Genomic DNA, 20,013 nt, shown 5'->3' with positions numbered 1-20,013 from the left:
CTTTACACAGGAGGTGATATATATACATACATACATATATGTATATTCATTTCAATGTTACCTAAGGTAAATGTAACCAGAAAAAAATATTTATCAAATAAATAGTAATCGGGTTTACCACATGATCATATTACCCCTTGACACTGTAGGGAAGAAATCAATTAACTAACTTTAACTACAGTTTGTGTTTATTTCATAAAAATGTTTATAAGACTGTGTACTCTGATACTATAAATGCTGTTACGTTTAGAACAAACATATGTTTGGCTCCATTTTAGACAATAGGAGGAAAAGAACAGGTTTTAGGGTATACACAGTGTGTCCCCATAAGAAAACAATAGAGATGTTCAGTACTAAATGTACAAGCAACAAAAGGGCCAAGAACATACAAAATATTCTGAAAACCTAATTCCATATCACTCCTACTGTATGTCAAGGGCCCCTCCATCACATTCCACAATGAGACATCAGCTATTTTTGTACTAAAACAACTTCCTGTCGCTCATATCCTGTTTGGTTATGTTTCCCTCACAGTGGAAAACAAAAGCCGGGGCAACAGGATGAATGAAGCAGAAAGAGGAATTGACCTGAGTGGAGCCTGCCATTAAATTACACCTTTGCCTGCCCCCACTGTTCTAGGCCTTTCTCTGCAATCTGATGTAACTGTGGCCTGATCTCCCCATGGACCTTTCCCTGGTACTGCCCTCTTAACCTCCTCACCCCGACTAAACTCTCCCTCCTTGCCTAGCTGTGCAACTCGAGCCTCCCTCCCCCTCCCACACGCCCTCCCACCCCTATTCAATCTCACACTCTGGAATCCATTCCTTCTAAAATCAGGATGACCAGGTATCAATCAACCTGCTTTCTTTCTTAACAGGCACAAATGATCCCACCCCAGATACACTGGAGGGGGTTATAAATAGTCAAAACCATTCACACTCAGGGCCCTGGATGATGAAGGGGCTGAGAGCCAGGCACACTGGTGCCTGAGCCTCTCACACTGCACTTCTGCCACCAAGCAGGCGGACAAGAGGCATCACCAACAGACACCTGCCCCACAAGTGGGATGGCAGCATGCTGGTGAATAACAGCACACCTTAATTTTCTTTTTTTTCTCTTCGAAAAATTACCGTCTGCACTTTTTCTACCTTCTTAAATTAAAATGGTTTAAAAACACTTGAGAGCTGGGGTGGGGGGGTGGGAAACAACAGTTAAGTCCCTTATAATGCTGCACTTTTTAGGTTCTGACCATGATCCACAGTTAAGAAATACATTTACATCACAACCCAACACACACATACACAAACACACTCACTCTCTTTCTACATGTATATATCAACATATGATATATGCATGATATACACATATATCTTAAATAATATCTATCATTATTAAAGGCAGTGCACTTTACTATCCTCTATTCAATTCTATCCATTTTTTTATTCTGGGTCACATAATGTTGAGCTAAAGAAGCCTGACACAAAGAGTCATATGTATGATTCCACTTTTCGGAAGGTCTAGAATAGTCAAAACTAATCTACAGTCATAGAGGTCAAAACAACGAGAATGTCAGCTGGGACGGAGGATACAAGACAGTCTGCTGAGGTGCTGGAAATGTTCTATATGTTGGGGGTTATGTGGGTGCACAAACGTGAAATCCATCAAGCTATACAATTAGGGCCTGAGCATTTTACTCTATGTAAGTTCTACTTCAATAAAAAAAGAAGACAAAATTTAAAAGTAAATGAGAAATGGAGATTGAAACCAATTAATTTAATTTAATTAGACCAATTTAATTACTTTTTACCAACTAAAATAGCTTCAGCTAACTTGGTCATTACCCACCAGTTTGAAAAACATATTCAAATATGTTTTATAAATATGTATATATATATATTTTTTTAAAGAATAAATATATGTGATATATATCTCCTTAGGTCTTAGGATCAAGGAATTCTGAAGGCCAGGTAGTAGTAGGCAGTGAGAGAAGAAAGGAAGGCACAACTCCTGTTTGTCTTCACAAGAAAAAAAAACATTTCTAATTAATCAACATTAAGCTCAAATAATATGAGTCTTCTCCTAGGTATCCACTGTGTTCACCCAGTAAGTGTAGAAAGTTAACTTTTAAAATTCTAGATTGCACTACATATATTATCTGTTTCAACAGAGATTCTGCTTTGAGAAATCATGAACCCCAAAACATAACAAAAAAGCGAATCTCAATGCAAAATATGACACACAGAAGTTCATAACATGAAAGCACAAACACACAAGCTAAACTCTTCCCAGCCTAGAAGGAGGTTACAGTGGTAGCACTAAAATTAGCTTTAATAGGCAGGTGCTAAAAAGATACTGTGGTAACAGTCAAGTGCTAAAGAAAAACAATGCTCTAAAGTCCTAGCCAGGGAGGGAGATTTTATATTTTAGAACAGCTATGTTGTCTTAAAGTAAAGGTCAATGTTGAATGCTAGTCTATTTATAATGGTATATAGATAAACCATGTTTTCTATTACAGTGTTTAAGATACGGGTGTGTAGCGTCTCTATTTCACTGTATTCACACACACACACACACACACACACACACACACACACACACACAAAAGAATAGAAAGGCAATAACAGAGTAAGAATATAGAGGGCCAAAGAAGACAAGGATATTTCTCTCATTTAGAAAGAATTATTCAGAGATGCACACAAGGAGGCAAGTACAAGGATATTCATTGTAGCACTGCTTGTAATAGAAAAAATTGGAAATAATAGAACTGCTAAAATGAAATGCTTACACAATGCAGTAAAGGGTATGAATTAGATCTATATACCAACTTGGATGGATCTCAAAAACAAGGCTAATTTAAAAATAAAAACAAGTACAGAATAATATGTTAGCATTTATATAATATGTTAAACGTACAAAACGCAGCCACATATTATTATGATAGATATATTGGTAAAGATATGAAAATCAAATGGAAGTATTTCCAGAAAACTCATAATAGTGGTTGTCTCTAGTTGAGGTTGTGGGGGAAGAAGGGAATGGAATACAGATGATGTTTAAAAAAGAATTTCAAGTATAACTGATATTTTTATTTCTTTAAAAAATGTTGAAGCTGAAAAGACAATACAGTAACAGGTGTTGAATCTGGGTGGTGGGAATATGGTTGTTTTGATCTTCGTGCTTTTCAGTAACTTTTTGAGTTTCTCAAGATTATAAAAAACAGGTATAACTTTTTTTTTTTTTTTCATTCAGACTGACCCGGGAAAAATTCATATAACTCAGGCAACCCTCTTTTGTTCAGTAACAAGATTATTACTTATCCATCCTTTTTGGAATTGTCTCTATTAACTTGAATAGGGGAAGCGTATGTGTGAACGTACTAAGTAACATGTTACTATGGAAACATTTACCTGTGCACCTTGGTTATTTCTTCAATACTTCTAATGTGGCATTAAATATTATGTGGGGAAAACAAAGAATAACAAAAACAGAATACTTTGTAAGGCACTTTCTGGAAAACAAACTCAAATCCGACTTAAGAAGTCAGCCATGTGTTTCACCTCACCAAACGCTGAAGTCAAAAAATAGCAGTAACTACACCATGATTTTAATAATTTACTATAATGTATTTGTTAATCATTTCAATATCATTTTATGAAGAGCAGAAGATTTAAGATGATGTTACCTTGGCAAGTTCAGGCAGGTAGCTATCTAAACCGGAAACGGAACCTTCTATTTTGCTTTGCTCATCATCTAAAACAGCAAAACAGATTACCTAAGTCACTCACAGTTGAAAGCATTTTATTTAAAACAGGAGGAGGAAGGCCGTTTCTCTTACGTGCCCTTTCACACAGTGGTTTGCAACTCTGGATACCCAACAGAAACACCTCAGAGCTTTTAAAAAATGCTGGTGCCAGGCCCAGTGGTGATGGCTGGAGCAGCACGGACAGTGTCTAACCAGAACTGTCAAGAGCTATGGACAGCAGCACACATGGCCACACCCACCAGGCACCAGCCCAGGCCAACTAAACCAGAATCTCTGGTGGGACAAAGGAAAGAGTACTTGTTAAAAGTCTCCAGGGACTTCTAAGGCACAGCCAGAGTTGGGAATCACCTGTCCAAGAACCTGAAATAAAACATGAATTGTCAAGAACATAGCCAGATTTTCCCAACCAATTTAATCTGTGGCTTCTGCCCATCCTAACTTTGACTTGAAAATTCCAAAGGATATGATTAATGATAACAATAAAAACTATAATTAGTATTTGAAGTGCCGACTCTATGCCAGGTACTTGAGATACATTATCTTGTTTAATCTTCCCATCGACCAACAAGTTCTGTTTTGATTCCCATTTTACAAGAGAGTAATCCAAGGCTCTGAAAACATAAGTGGCTTGCCCAAGGTCTCACGGCTGAAAAATGGTATTGCTGGGACTTGAACTCAGGTATTCCTTTCTGCCTCCAAAGCTGTGATTCTTCTCATTATACAAATGATGTCAGGGTAGGACATTTTACTGGGACAAAATCTTTGCTGACAGGTTATCTCTAAGGAGCTCACGTCTGTCCCACCTCCATGTACCTCTGCAGTAATCTGGCACTTCCTGTGCCCTCTGGCAAAATAGAAGACACCCGCAGAGTGTGCATGCACCTGGGGAAAGCTATACCTGCCTACCTTCATGAGAGTCTCCGTTTCGCTTTTCTTGCATTGCAGCTTCAAAGTTGAGCTGGAGAATCTTGTTCAGAGTTGTGATCCACTCTTCCATTTCCGCTTCAGTGTCTGCTGCCAAAAGGTAACTACTTTTGTCCTGCATCTTGAGCTCAAAAGCAAAACGCCTGACTTTGTTGTTCTGAAACAGAAAAAGGGTAAAGAGACACATTTCGGAAGAACTGGAACAGCCTTAAAAATTATTCTCTTTATTATCTGCTGATGGGTACTATCTCATCAGCATTTCGGACCAAGTTATTTAAAAAGGCAAGCCCCTTCCCAATAAACCCCCATCTGTATCCACCTTCCCTCAATTATTTTCTTCATGGCTTCATTTTCCCATCTGACACATTACACATTTTACATATTTATTTGTTGTCTGTCCCATCCAATGAAATGGAAGCTCTTCAGAGCAGAGATTTCTTTTGTTCAGTGCTACATCCCTATTTCTAGAACACCGCTTGGCAAATAATAGGCTCTTGAAAAATATCTGAATGAATGAAATTTCATTGAAAATTTTCAGTTCCTCTAGCTCCTATCTTTGTTAATGAAGTAGTATGTGGTATCACATTTTAAAAGCAAACCATTATCTATCAATATGTCTGATTTCCTTACCTGGAACTTTCTCATCATTTATGAGGCCCAAAAGGTATTTAGACACCACGTCTACCTTCCTCCAGCTTCCCTCATGCCTCCAGCTTTTATGCCTGTGAAAGGGTATCTTACTTAAAGTATAAAAACCACAGTCCATGTGCATTAAATGACAAAGGATGAATGTGCACGAGGCCAGGGTTTCTCCACTTTGGCACTACTGACGCTTGGGGCCAATAACTGTTATGTGGACCGTCCTGTGCACTGCAGCCTGTTTAGAAGCAGCCTGGTCTTACTCCTTAGATGCCAGTAGCATAGCCCCCCAGTTGTGAAGATCAAAACATGTCTTCAGATATTATCAAACATCCCCTGGTGGGTAAAATCGCCCTGGTGACTGCACTAGATAGAGGTTCAGCTCCGAGGAACATGACTCAAGACTCCTGGTACTTACAGGCTGAGGGACGTGACATCACAAACTCCCACCAATGTGCGGCGTCCGAGCAGAGCCTTCGCCCGCTAAAATTCTAGCTGGTTAGCCGCAGTCCCTGAGGGGGCCCTCAGCGAATGTCTCGGGGACAGGGTGGCCCTCCCAAAGTCGCCTCTGTGACCTCTGCAGCATGGTTCTCAGGAGAGAACTGCTCCCAGCAGAGCATGCAGACCACTGTGCACAACGCCTCACACCTCACTTCACAGAAGGAGTCAGAGAAGGGGTCAAAGGCCAGATATGAAAGGAGTTCTCTCCCCTGCACTCCTCACCTACTCATTACTATGAAAATAAGTTAAAAGTAGGGTGAGCATTAGGCCTTGATTCTGAATTATTCCTCTTTCTGAGCCTCAGTTTCCTTATCTGCAAAATAAGTGTAATCAACTTCAAGGTTCTAAAACACTTTTAGGCTCAAGATTCGTAACTGGATTCTTTTCAGGTCTAGTTTTAAATTTTAGTATAGGCATTTCTTTGAACTCATAGCATTAATCAGCTCATATTTTTACAATGTCCAAAGGCAATATTAAAAAAAAAAAACCTGAAATACTTAAGCCACAACTTTTGGAGCTGAGCTTACAAACAGATGTGGAGATAAAAACAAATTATTTAATCATATTGAAGCCTTAGACACAATTCGTTAAACGTAAAACACCATCAGCCACACCTGCAAAAAGAATATGAAGGAAGGGATGGCCACTGAAGTCAGAGCTTTAGACTCCGAAATGTATTCCAGAGACTGAGTGATTGGGGACTCCATACTGTAAATCATCTATACTCTGCTGAAGACAGGCAACAAAACTCTTATAAAACAAAAGTAATTACTGCTACTTTCCAAATGAGTTGCCAAATATATTTAGTTTTGCTTTAAACATTTTTTTTAAGTCAATGCCAGAAAACTCAACTAAAATGTAACTGAAAAGGTCTCTCAGCTTAAGAATACAAATGAAACTCCCACTTGGGAATCCCACACAAGAAGTTACTTCACTGTCATTGACAATTTGCTCTGGTACTCCTTCCTTTATGCTGTGAATAAACATACTTTGATATAATTTGGTTTCTACAGTGGCAGCTTTCAGCTGAGTTTGGGTTACAAGCTGAGAGTGCCATATGCCAATTAGCTGTTGATGCAAAAAAAATTCTCAATGAATATTAAGTGGTGCTATCACCTTGATCTAGGGTTTGGTCCTGCACTAGAGGACCAAAAACAATGTTTGGGGGGGGGGGTTGTTTGTTTTTAAATTAGTCACCAGTAACTAAAAATACCAAGATTTAACTAAAATTTTGTATTTCTGGTTTTCTTGAACCAGATGAGCTGGCAACCTTGAGCTGGCAGTGCCACCCAGCACATCAGCTGCCCCTTTAAACGGGACCACTTGTGCTCCAGTTTGTCACAGTCCCCAGCATTTCCTATCACTTTACACCCAGGCCTCTTCTTTCACTTATCTGCTTGGCCCCTGTAGCCAGCTGAGTTTGGACCCCCAACTTCCATGCTGACCACGATGAAGCAACAAGGTCTGGACTTATTCTCCCAACATAACTACTAGAAATAACTGGGCAAAATAGATGAAACAACTGTTTTTAGGTATTTTGCAACCATCAGGGCAGCCCTGTGATCCCTGATAGAAAGGAAATAGATGAGGTGAGCCCTACCATCACCTCATCACTTTCTGCCTGGAGGCCTATCTGGACCCAGGAAGGTGAGCCTGAACAGAGTCCGACAGTCTTGCTAACTGAGGAGGCTGCCCAGAGTTCAGAAGACCCAGGTGGCTAGAACATGCAGGACAGAGTCTCCAGAACAAGAACAGACTTCTCAGTGCAAATGGATAATAGAGATCTAAACTCAGTAAAAACTCATTCATTACATGTTTATTTTCTCCTTATGTCATGCCTTAACAAAAAAGCTTACCAAAAAAATCAAAATCAAGACACAATAACCTAAATTTCAGGTCACCATAGATATGAGATAAGGAGAAGACTGTGAAGAATAGGGAATAACATAAGACTCCAAAACAACACAAGCATCTAGAAGACAATGGAACGCCTTCAAATTCTAAGGTAAATTTCATCTAACTCAAAAAATTAAGATCTTACACATGATTTCCAGGAAGCTCCTGGAGGATGTGTTCCTCCAAAACAAGAAAGGAAAACGAGAAAGAAGACGACATAGGATCCTGGAAACAAGGAATCTGACACAGGCAGGACAGCAAAGGGAATCTCCAGGACGGTGACTGTGCAGAGGCTGAGGAAGCAGTCAGTCCAGCTTAGAGCATGAAGGCGGGCTGCAGGAGCTAAAATCCTCTCTAGCATCACATAATGGCCACAACTGATGAATGAAGAGCAGCGGACACTCCTTATCTAGCAATACGGAGGCAAATCCCAAGAAAAAAAAACAGTGGAAAAAGTTGAAAATGACCATTTCAGGGAGTGGGGAGTAGGTGAAGTGAGGTGATGCTGGCAGAACTGTGCCTTTAGTGCTACCTCCCTGTACTGTTTGACATTTAAACCAGATGAATGTATTATTTGGATGAAAATGCAATTTCATTTTAAGTAAACATGTGAATGCATAAGCAAGTACACCTGAGGGTCAAAGCAGAGCTGTGTCTCTAACCTTAGTCACACTGGCCCCACAAAACAACCTTTCTTAGAGAACCGAGCTTTGGGCTAATGTCATCAGCGAACACTGAGTCATCTTAAGGAAGAATTCTCTGATAACGGTGACTGCGTCTATTGTGAGGAGCCGTCAAGAAGACCGTTCGTTCATCACACAGCGCCCTCTGTATGAGGGCCCCCAAGAGAAACGCCTGAATGGGCTTCATTCTGAGATTACTCGGGCAGCTTCTGACTAATTGGACTGTTTGTATCTACAGACACTGTGCAACTGAACGGGTCCCCAAGCTAGAAAGCGTAGAGCCTGGTTTGTCACCCACCATAGCGGGTGTTAGTTAGGTCTTTAAAATACATGCTTTTTCCTTAACTTAATCCCACTTCATCTCTTCCCCACCCTGACTCCTTTCACACCACTTTAAATTTATATTAGCCTGTGTTTTATGCATCCTTGTAAATTGCTGCTTAGATATTCCTGGAAAACTGGAGGGGAGTGGATGAGTGGATGGACGGACGGACAGACAGACTGGGGAAACTGCCAACCTGCTTTCAAAGGCAATTCTACGAAGGCATGGAAGGAGGCACACCAAACTGGTAATGGTAGCTCCTTGAGAAAGGGAGACATGGGGGTCAACAGGGACTTCTGCACTACCTGTACTGCCTAACATTTCAGGATACAAATACATTCATGTATCATGTATAATTAAAATAATTTTTGAGACTAACTCTGCAACTGTAACAGCACTATGATAACAAACCCTAACCCCAACCCTAATATTGGCTGAATGCTTACCATGTGCCAGCACCGTTCTAAGCTCTTTACATGTATTGATTAATCCCTTCCATAACCATATTCAGTACTATCATTATCCCTACTTAACAAATGAGGAACCTGAGGCACAGAGAAGTTGAAAAGTATCTCCAGGTTATAGAGCTGTAAGGGGTAGAGCAGGGATCTGAACTCAGTCTGAATCTGAAACCCAGCCTCTTGGCCAATATACTACTGTGCCACTGATACTATCATGATAAAAGTCATCCCAGAGATGCTAAGAACTGTTCTGAATATTTCCAAGTTAACTCATCCAATCCTCTTACCCTATTAAGGAAATATTATCATTATCTGAATTTTGCATGTGAAGAAACTTCAGTTAATAGCCAGTCCAAGGTCACACAGTTAAAAAGTAGCTGAGGATTTCCCTGGTGGAGCAGTGGTTAAGAATCCGCCTGCCAATGCAGGGGACACAGGTTCGAGTCTTGGTCTGGGAAGATCCCACATGCCGCGGAGCAACGAAGCCTGTGCACCACAACTACTGAGGCTGTGCTCTAGAGCCCGCGAGCCACAACTACTGAGCCTGTGTGCCACAACTACTGAAGCCCGCGTGCCTAGAGCCTGTGCTCCACAACAAGAGAAGCCACTGCAATGAGAAGCCCGCGTACCACAACAGAGAGCAGCCCCCGCTCACCGCAACTAGAGAAAGCCCGTGTGCAGCAATGAAGACCCCATGCAGCTGAAAATAAATAAACAAACAAATAAATAAATTTAAATGTAAAAAGTAGCTGAGCCAGGTTTTAAACATAAAAACTCATATGCAGAGCACTCGGGCCTCCTACGACATAATTCTGCGTGTGTGTTGTACCCACTATCTTCTAAAATGATGAAAAACAAGCCTTTAACTCATTTTTAAGTCTGCTATTACACTTCTACCACGAATATTGCCATTTTTTGAAGTGTTTGCTTAAATCTGCTAATTCATAGATGGTACTTTTACAAATGAGAAAACTCGCTTCATATTTACCTGAACCACACCCATACAGGAATCCAGAAATATTGATCCTTTTGGTTCCTTGGAGATCTTTTCATCTTTATAAAAATTCAAATTGTAGGACCCATCACCAAGTTGAATCAAGTGGAAAAATCGTCTTTTAAACGACTGAGAGAAAAATACACACATAATTATGGTTTCAAGATGAGAACAGCCACAATCTCTCTCAATAACTCACAAGTACACCCTATGAAAAAACCATTTCAGTTCTCTCCAAAACAAATCTAATTCTGGCCAGTGCCCCAGGTAACTGGGTGAGTTAAGACTCTCCATCACATCTAATAATTTTACTGAATTTAAATTCTGTGGAGTTGGTTCACTAAGCATTCCTGGGTCATTTTTCTCACCCACAGAATCAGAGATTTTTACATAACCACCCAGAAGCGGTGAAGGGAATTCTAATTTGGGATGGAGCTCAGAAGGATGGAAACTTTCTCAAATCCCCAGGGTGTCTTGCTCACACGGAGTAGGAACTGTTCTCTGCCTCACGGAACTGGACGATTTTCCAGCCTCAGGATTACAACAATCAGCATTTCCCCTGATTTAACTTTTATCCCCTGCTCATCCTACCTCACTTCCATTGTTTCTCTTTATTATTAATTCTGGCCTTACATTGGTCCTACTTCTCTCCTGAATAGTTTTTATACTAGTTTTACTTTTCTCTTGACAACCCCCTTCCAATTTAACCATTTTCCCTTTAGTCCTTGATTTTTGCTTTTCTTGACTTTACTGCAGGAAGACCTCCATGAAAGTGCTTAGGTGTAGCCCCTCGGTGATGTTCTACGAGGTACCAAGTATCCCTTTTGTAGTCAATACGGAGAAGAAAGGCTGTAAGGCGACTGCACCTTCACACCAGCCTTACGATGATCTCATCACGCTGGTGGTTGGAGGGTGACAAGGGGAGAGGGTGGAAATGGGGCTGTACCAGTGGGGGTCGATCACCGATCACCAGGGAGGCATCTCACTCACCAGACAATGTCACTTTTGTCAGAAAAAACAGCATGCCCATTCATCTTGAGCATCATTTCCAAGACCCACAGGAAAAAAAGGGCTTAGTAAGGGGAAAGCAGGGTGATGGGCCTCCTTACCCTCATGGTCACGCTTATTGCACTGTTCATGTTGCCTTTGTACAGCCAACCGTGCTTGGTGATCCCACCCTTCTGAGAGCCGAGGGAAGCAGCATCCTAGGAGACAAGGGCAACATCGCAATCAATCTCCCGTTATTACTGATGGGAAATCCATTCAATTCATACCAGGTTGCCCCTCGCCCCTTTACTGGAGTAACTGTCTGGCACTAACATCTACTGTGTCCACTTATCAATAAAAGAGGTGGAACAAGCCTAGTCCATTAAAAAGCAAATGCTAGTCCATTAAAAAGCAAAGCTTGTTATAGTCCAAGTTTCCCCCCCCCCCCCAAGTATTTTAAGTGTTTAATGAGCCACAAAAAGTACATACCATACTTAACCACTCAAGTTGTAAGGTCTCACCCGGTTTGGTGAAAAATGTTTTCACATTACACTCCCATATAGTTGGAGGACAAAAGCAAATTCCTGGAAAACTTCCCAGATGCTTAGTTCAGGGAAAGGTGAATAAGAAAGGAAGGAAATATGAGGCAGGCAATAAAGAAAGCAGAGATAAAATGCTGGGGCAACAGAAATGAGGGAAAGAGAGAGGCAAGACCACAACAGGGAGAGAGGAAAGGAGGAGAGAGAAAAGTGAAGGGCGACAGCTAGAAAAGTAAAGAAACATGTTTCCTCAAGTTCTGACCCGAAAACTGAGATCTGGGTTTAAGGGCATGGGGCTGCCAGCTGCTGCTATAAATAAGTCAGGCTTATATTTGCACATATAATAAGCAGACAGACAGATGAAATATACACACACACAAATACACAATGTGGCAAACCTTCCACCACATTCTGACCCGCGCCCCTTCCTTACTCTCTAAGATCTCTGCCTTGTGACTCTGCCCCCTAAGACTGTGTCCAATACACACTTGAGTAGGAGCCTTAGGAAGAGAGGACTACACTGTCAGGTCACCCAGCTCACACCTCCTAAGGACTAGTCTAATTATGATGTTTATTTTTGTAATCAAGTAGACAACTGCAGAAAGACCTGTCTTATGCTTTGTCTGAGACCACCTCAATTTTTTTTTTTTTTTTGTGGTACGCGGGCCTCTCACTGCTGTGGCCTCTCCCGTTGCGGAGCACAGGCTCTGGACGCACAGCCTCAGCGGCCATGGCTCACGGGCAGCCGCTCCGTGGCATGTGGAATCTTCCTGGACCGGGGCATGAACCTGTGTCCCCTGCATCGGCAGGCGGACTCTCAACCACTGCGCCACCAGGGAAGCCCACCTCAATTTTAATATTGGTGGTTTTACTGTTGTTATTATTAGTGATAACAGAAGTAACTTACCTGTCTAGGATTTTACAGTTTGGTGTGCGCTCTTATGTGCATTATTTCAATCAGTCCTCCTCTTACTATTAATCAGCACCAAGTTTTTAATATCTTATTTTTCATTGTGAATGACCACTCACCCTTCCCAGAATATTTTTAAAGTGGTTTCTAAAATAATTTGCTACCATGGACATTGTTAACACTCACAATTAGGCATCGAATACTGAGTAGGGAAGAGTAAGTAATGCGGAGATGGGCAGCACTAACTTTTTATTAGGTTTTCCTTGCTCAGTGGACACGGTCACCTTAATGCCCGGCTCTCTTTATCCACTTCTCTGGCCATAACCGTTCCCCCAATAGTAGGGGGAGTGGGCTTGTTAAATTCAGAGGTTCTGGGTACTATCTACTTTACTCAGAGCCCTCACTGAAGAAACAGCCATTTAAAATCTACTGGCTGCCAGTTTGCTTCAAATAGCCTGCTGAAAAACAACCTCAACTTAGGATCTAAGTAATCTTGATCTTTTAACAATGTAGCCAAATCTTGTCCGGGACTTTGAAAATGATCTCAGAACAAATAAACAAGGACCAGAGGAACAGGCAATGCTAAGCAGTCAAGTTGAAACAGAGACCTTATTTCAATCAATCAAACAATACATTTTTTAAAAATTCCTCCCCGGTTTCAAGGAACATTCCAATTCCTGTTTTGGCTAAATGTTGGTAATTTTCCAATGAATCTTCTAAATCTGTGAACTAAATCAATCCTTCGATCCGCCAGCAAGCATCCTACCTCATCTTTGTCCACCTCCTCATCAACTTCATAGACATGAACTGGAAGTTTATCCAACTTGGCCACTTTGCTTTAAAAAGAAGAAAGAATCTCGTTTTATAATTACCTAATCTATGAAGAGATGCTGCATTTCTTCCCCCATCAAAGGAACCAGCATTTAACAAATCCAAAGCTGGCCCACTTGGCTAAAGAATAAAAACAACAGATGAAGTTGCTTTTCAAAGTGGGTGATGCAAGAGTTAGAGAGCTCCCAAAAGCCAGGCAGACAAGACGGCATGGCTTGTTGGGAGTTACGTAGATTAAAAATGGGAAAGTGTATTAATAAATAAACACATGGTAGAATAACTTTTAATACGAAGTTTAAATGAGGTCACTCCATCTGAAGTGATCGGAAACCACAGTCTTAATGATGATGGTATTAACAACAAAAACATGACAGTAACGATATCAGTCATTAAACGGTTATTATGTGCTAGGCACTGTGCTGTACTTCACATGTGTTACCTCCTTTAGTCCTTTAGATGGTGGGGACTGGTGCTAAGACCACTTAACAGATGAGGACACTAAGGCTTACAGAGGGCAGAGTAAGTAGATGATGCAGGCCGACTACAGAGTCTATGTTCTTAATCACTGTTACAACCTTCGTCTCCTTCTCATCACACAACTGAAATTCTTATTAACGCCAAGAGGTAAAATCCACCAGCAGTAAAAGTATATCGTATAAAATACACTGAATCCCCGGTCGGTTCTCTTTCAGTCATGAGAAGAGCATGAACAAACGTATCAGTGAAGATAGCTTTACTGACCAAACAGGAAGAATTAAGTCCCCAGATAAGTACTGGGTACATACAGAAGTAAGGAGCGTACCCATCTGGACAATGCTGGAAGGGAGTGTTCTCAGCCGAGGTTTAAAAAGAGGCAATTGGGAAGTTGGCTGGACGCTCTTAAGGAGTAGCTGAACCACACAAACAGAAAAAACAAACAGCTAGGTCCACTGAGAATGGTATAAACAGTTCAAACTCATAGATGGAACAAACCCTAAGAAAAATTTATTAACAGGGTCTTAATTAAAATTTTCATTGGCAACGGTTCCTTTTGAAACACAATCCATCATTACGTGCTTTCAATTTTCATAATAAACTAAAATCTGCCAATTGTGTTATTTCAGGATGTACCATTTTATAAGAGATACCCTCTCAAGGCAAGACCTATCTATACCTGGTTTACTTTAACTACTGCTCATCAATCTAAACACACTTGCTTTTGGTATATTTTAGAATGAGTTAATACTTTAAAGAAGGTAAAGAAATTTGGGAAAATGCTTGTTCTCTGATGTACATTTTTTAAATATAAAATTTGTTCAATATAAAATGCTTTTCATGTCTTTTCAAAATATTATTTTTAAGATAAAACACACCTCAGCATATTTCAATATGCTTACATTTTGTTTTCTGTTTCTCACTGAAAAAAATCTCACTTGTTTTTGTTTCATCAGTGGTACCCTGAGCAGAATCACTGAACATAATTAAACCATCCATGTGTTTCTTACCACCTACCAATTCCCAGAGTACTAGGTTTGAGTACTATTAACAAATACCCTGTAAACAATAGCTAACCCACATACACACAAATCATCTAGAAATATTTTCTCTAATCACTCTGATTGCATGTGAATACACATCTCCTAGGCATTTCAAGTACAAAGAACTTTCCCTGTGTGTATAACCCCATCCTGTGTGGTCTGATCATTTACTCACTTTGGAAGCTGTCGAAACTCTCCTGAGTAATCTTCATATTTGTAGTTCACAAGATGCCAGTCAGAGTTATAGGTTTTGATGCACTATTTGGGGGGGTGGGGGGAGAGCATAAAAAGAAAAAGCATAAGAGAAAAAGAAAAAAGACATGTGATGACTTCTGGAGAACATTTGGGAAAGTTTATGAATGCACACCCACACCAATATCAAAAAAATTCTTTCCCCTCAACCCTCTCATGCCTGAAATGCCACCATTAGAGGTTCCTATGAAGCTTAAGAACCACTGAAACGTTACACTTGGGAGAGGGGTCACTTAGGTCATCGTCATTCATGATCAGATGATGAGCAGATGTTACAAGGAGACAAACCTCACCTCCTCTTGCTGCATTTACATAACAATGTGCTGTTTCTGACTTAAAACCACTTGGCTCCTAAGAAGTCATGTGGGCTTCTAGAAGAACAGGAAAGTAAATGGGAAGTGTGAACCTAAAGATACTTCCATAGTATTTACTAATATTAAAACTTGCTCATTAGTCAATATTACATACATTTGCCCTCGGATTTTCATTTTATTTATAAGGCACAGTGTGAGGTAATTAGGAAGAAAGATTTAGATTCCAATTCACAGTGGCACCATGACCTCTTCACGTGTACATGTGTGCGTGCATGTGTAGAAATGTACAAGGTATGGAGCAGTCCATTGCCCAGATTCCACAGTGACACCAACCTACACGGACTGCATTAAACTACCTCGCTATCTGACAAGCTCGACCAACCAGCACGGTGTCTTTCATTCATCTGTCCAGGAGGATCCACTGAGTAGTGTGTAGAGTCTGAAGATTATAAGGTCTCCCCCACCAGATCTTCAAATATGAATGAGTCAAAATCAACAGGTGAAGCATTTGATTTAGTTTCCATCAGTGAACTTGCTTTTCCGTACGGACAGCTCTAGACTACACATATATAGATGTCAGTGTGGCAAAAAATGAATGAATAAAGTGAAAACATAGGTAGTTAAATGTATTAGTCGTACCTAGTTGACTTGACTCTGGCTGAAACATCATGAACAAAGTCTCTATTCTGTTTACTTCACTTTGTTGTTTATACTGTGAACCTTTTTATCTATTTCATACTTCATGCCCGAAGGCTTTCTGAAGCAAAACCCCAAGGTCATGAGAGTAACTACAGCTAATGCCTCTTGTGCCAGGCTCTACACTAAGCACTCTATTGGCAAGGTTGTGAACGGAAGGTAGAGTAAGTTTTTTATATTATCATTCTGAGGTGGAATAAAGAGCAGAGAAGGGTTAAAAACAGTCAGATGTGGGAGCTGAACAACTTTTCAATTTCTTTGCTAAGTAGTTACAAATGTTTTTAAATACCATTTTATTCTTATAAATGCTTTTTTTTTTTTTAATTTCAAAGCATTTTCACACTTAGAACATCAGACATCCACACTCAAAACCACATTCCAAAACCAGTATGACTTCAGAATTATCTGTAGGTTTGGGTTTTCCTATCCTATCCCTGGGTCCATTAGCATAGCTAAGTCAGGTCAGACTATGTATGACACAGTCTTGTGGACATGCTCTATTATCTTTGTTCTGGTTTTTCACGAAGCCCTTCAACTTCAACTTTCATACCACCGAAGTCTCTTGTAGGATATTAAACCTATTCCGAAGTATAAAATGTACCCGCCCAATTAAAAATAAATAAATAAGTATACACTTGTACATAATCAGTGCATTTATGAACAGAACACCTGAATGTCCAGATTTTTAATATCTTAGGGAAAATGGGTAAGAAAGATAATTACAATGTTTAAATATTTTAAATTATAAGGAACTGCAAAAAACACAGTTAACCAGGTTAAGTAACTAGCTTCACTCATTTAATAAGCCATTGTTGACCGCCCACAAGGCAGGCACAGGCAAAATTCCAAGGCAGGTGCACAGAACAAGGCAAGCAACCCGCACCCCTCTGGAGGTGTAGAACGTCTAGGAGACAAGGGGTTCAATCAGAAATCAGTACGCAGAGAACTGCATCTCTAAAGAGACAGGGATCTGACTGGGCTGATTTCATGACTGACCTTTCAAACTTGTGAAATTCAATAATATTTTGAAGTTATACTGGAAGGTTTTTGAAGTTTTTTTTTTGTTTTGTTTAAAGCCATTAGGTCATCCTCCTGTGGACAAGAGTACGGGGCGGAAGCGCTGTTGCACTCCACCCTGGTGGAAGAGGCCCAAGAGGGTGTAGCTATGCTGGCTCCTGCCCCACAGGGTGAAGTCGCTATTGCCCAACCTGCAGTGATGGGAGAACTTAATGGAGAGCTGTCCCTCAAACATAGTATTTTTTTTAAGAAACTGGGAGAACTGAATTAGTAATTAACAATTTTACTATATGCTTTAAAACAAGGATCAACAAATTTTTTTCTGCAAAAGGCCAGATAGCAAGTATTTTCAGCTTTGAGGGACACACTGTGTCCATTGCAGCCATTGGTGTCTGAGCTGTAACGTGAAGTAGTCACAGGCATATGTGAGCGAGCAAATGGGTGCAGCTGTGCCGCAGTGTACCTTTCTTTACAAAAACAGGCTGCAGGACAGTTCGCCTAATGCCCTGCTTTAAAATAAACATTTGAAACTCTGTAAACATATTTGGCTGTGTTTGTCTTGCATTAATATTACGAATAGAGTGGCAAAGGAGGTAAGACAAGAAGTTACCTTTTCAGAATGATAAGAGAACAACACACTTCAAAAATTTTAACTATACATTCAAGTTTTCAAAAATCTCAGTGAAACTAAATGTTGTTATTGTAATGGGCCTTCGCTTAGAACAGCATAGCTTCCTTGTAGTGGGCAAATTTACTGATGGGCATATTTAGCTCCCAAATATCAACTAGAAAAATGGGGATAAAAATACATATTTTTTAAATGAAGGAGCACTTCAAGAAACAAAATTAAAACACCTAACTCGTTCATCCTATCTAAAGGCACCTGTAGGAAGAAACAAACACCTCAAGACAGAACAAGCAAGCAATCTCAAAGCAATAATTTTTCTTTCCTCCTTAACGAAAGAGTCGTTTTCTGTATGTTCAAACAAAAGTAATAATAATCATATATTGATCAGGGATAGTTAGGCTCTGCTCATTGTTACCTGGTACTTCATGAATATTGAACTAATCTTGATAATAAATTACAAGTATAAACATATAAATGAAGTCAATGAATACATAAATGCATGTGCTGAGTCTCCATTAAAAACAATATAACACCATTGTAAAGCAATTATACTCCAATCAAGATGTAAAAAAAAAAGAAAACCCAGCAAAAAAAGACACACAAAAAAACAATATCAAAGTCTGCTAGGTGTCCAGTGAGTTCATTCACAAGTTACTCCTATTCTAAGGCTATGAGATAAGTTTTGTAGAATTCATGTTTTGTCATCAAATTGACCCCGTTGACATTTCTGTCCAAGTTTCAGACTCTGAAAACTTCTTATTATTTTTCTATTCTAACTTCCATCATAAAAATGTAATTACCTCTTTGACACTTTCTTGAAAATATCACTGAAATTTTTAAAAGGGGAGGAGGCATAGAAGAAATACATTACCTCTGTAACAAATAAGCTCTGAGCTTCCTGCTGTGCGTTGGCAGGGATGGTGGAGCATACGTACCGCCCCTGTCGTCTCAGGATGGCCGTCTGTGAAGGAAGCACCAGGACACGACTCGGTTAAATGAAGACATTAAGGCGCCAGCCTCCCAGGGCAGTGGGGCCCTTCCCCTTCCTCTGCAGTCGCACCCCGTGGACCCCAGACTCCAGCTGGCTCCTTAAACTTCAAAAGGTGGGGGCAGTGGCTCCCAAGTCCTTCTGGATCACGGGCCCAAGGACCCCTCCAGGCAGGAAAGAGGCCCCTTTCAGAGACCCTAACACTCCCCCACCCCATGTGCTTGATCTAGTCCCACGAAGTTGCCTTTTACTTGCCTGGATTGCGGCAGTTTTAAAACTGTGGTAAAACAGACATAACATTCACCATTTGAACCATTTTTAAGTGTACAGTTCAGGGGCATTAAGTACATTCACACTGTTATACATCCATCTCTTAACTGCCTTTTACAACTGTTCTTATTCACTGCCACATCCCCAGTGGGACCCGTAGTAGGTCCTTAATATTTGTTGACTGAATCTGTGACTGTGAACACTACCTTCCCTCCTGTAACTGAGAACTGCTCCTGTTTCATGAGGCTTAAATGCCTATTCTAAATAATAAAATCTCTCTTGACTTTAGGCAGCAACACATCTACCCTAATTAACACTGTAATGTAGGGACTGTAATGTCAATTCAAGTTAACTAGGCCTTGGGCTTCAGGAAGGAATGTTCTAGATTTTTTCTCCCATGGACTGTAATCCTTGGATACTATTAACAGATCATAGTTATAAAAACAGCACACAAGAAACCAGCTTGTTGACAGAATCTATCCCATTGGTTCCTGAGGCTAATTACTAAGCTGGGATCTCCCAGCATCTGTCCCATCTGTTTTTCTTCTTCCTAAGATTGGAGGAAACTTTGGGTCAGATCTGTGGTCCCTCCTCTGCCAGCACAGGGGAAGAACTCCAGGGCATACATTTTTTAATAATCTTATTTCCTGCCCGTATTGTCTCCCTGTTGTGTCTGCTTCACCTGTCTTTACTCTTTGCTTGCACTGTGACCATCTTTGAAAGCAATCTTAAATCCTACTTTTAATAAACCTTCCTTATTCTACAGAAAGAGAAGGAAGGAACTCTGTTCTCTACCAAAGTCCTTCACAGGTGAATTATTAATTCATTCAGCCTCCTCCAAGAGGGCTTTCAACACCCTGGCTCTTGGCTTCTTTGTGAAA

General features: G+C 40.4%; 1 protein-coding gene across 9 annotated transcripts in view; it reads right to left on the bottom strand.

Moving 5' to 3' along the window:
• The window catches only part of DOCK9 (dedicator of cytokinesis 9), a 175,062-nt gene that overhangs the window by 114,944 nt on the left and 40,105 nt on the right, over nt 1-20,013 (bottom strand). For all 9 annotated transcript variants that reach the window (XM_024739809.1, XM_024739792.1, XM_024739820.1 and 6 more), the window contains exons 3-9: nt 18,746-18,835; nt 15,143-15,225; nt 13,386-13,455; nt 11,293-11,388; nt 10,178-10,312; nt 4,670-4,844; nt 3,683-3,750 (exon numbers count right to left, since the gene is read on the bottom strand). In XM_024739809.1, coding sequence (XP_024595577.1) covers nt 3,683-3,750; nt 4,670-4,844; nt 10,178-10,312; nt 11,293-11,388; nt 13,386-13,455; nt 15,143-15,225; nt 18,746-18,835 — 717 coding nt within the window. The remainder of the gene's footprint in view (nt 1-3,682; nt 3,751-4,669; nt 4,845-10,177; nt 10,313-11,292; nt 11,389-13,385; nt 13,456-15,142; nt 15,226-18,745; nt 18,836-20,013) is intronic.

Source organism: Neophocaena asiaeorientalis, unplaced genomic scaffold, assembly GCF_003031525.2.
Source record: "Neophocaena asiaeorientalis asiaeorientalis breed wild unplaced genomic scaffold, Neophocaena_asiaeorientalis_V1.1 scaffold9, whole genome shotgun sequence".
Taxonomy (NCBI): domain Eukaryota; kingdom Metazoa; phylum Chordata; class Mammalia; order Artiodactyla; family Phocoenidae; genus Neophocaena; species Neophocaena asiaeorientalis.
The sequence above is the reverse complement of the archived record's forward strand: the minus strand, read 5'-3'. Positions and strand labels throughout refer to the sequence as shown.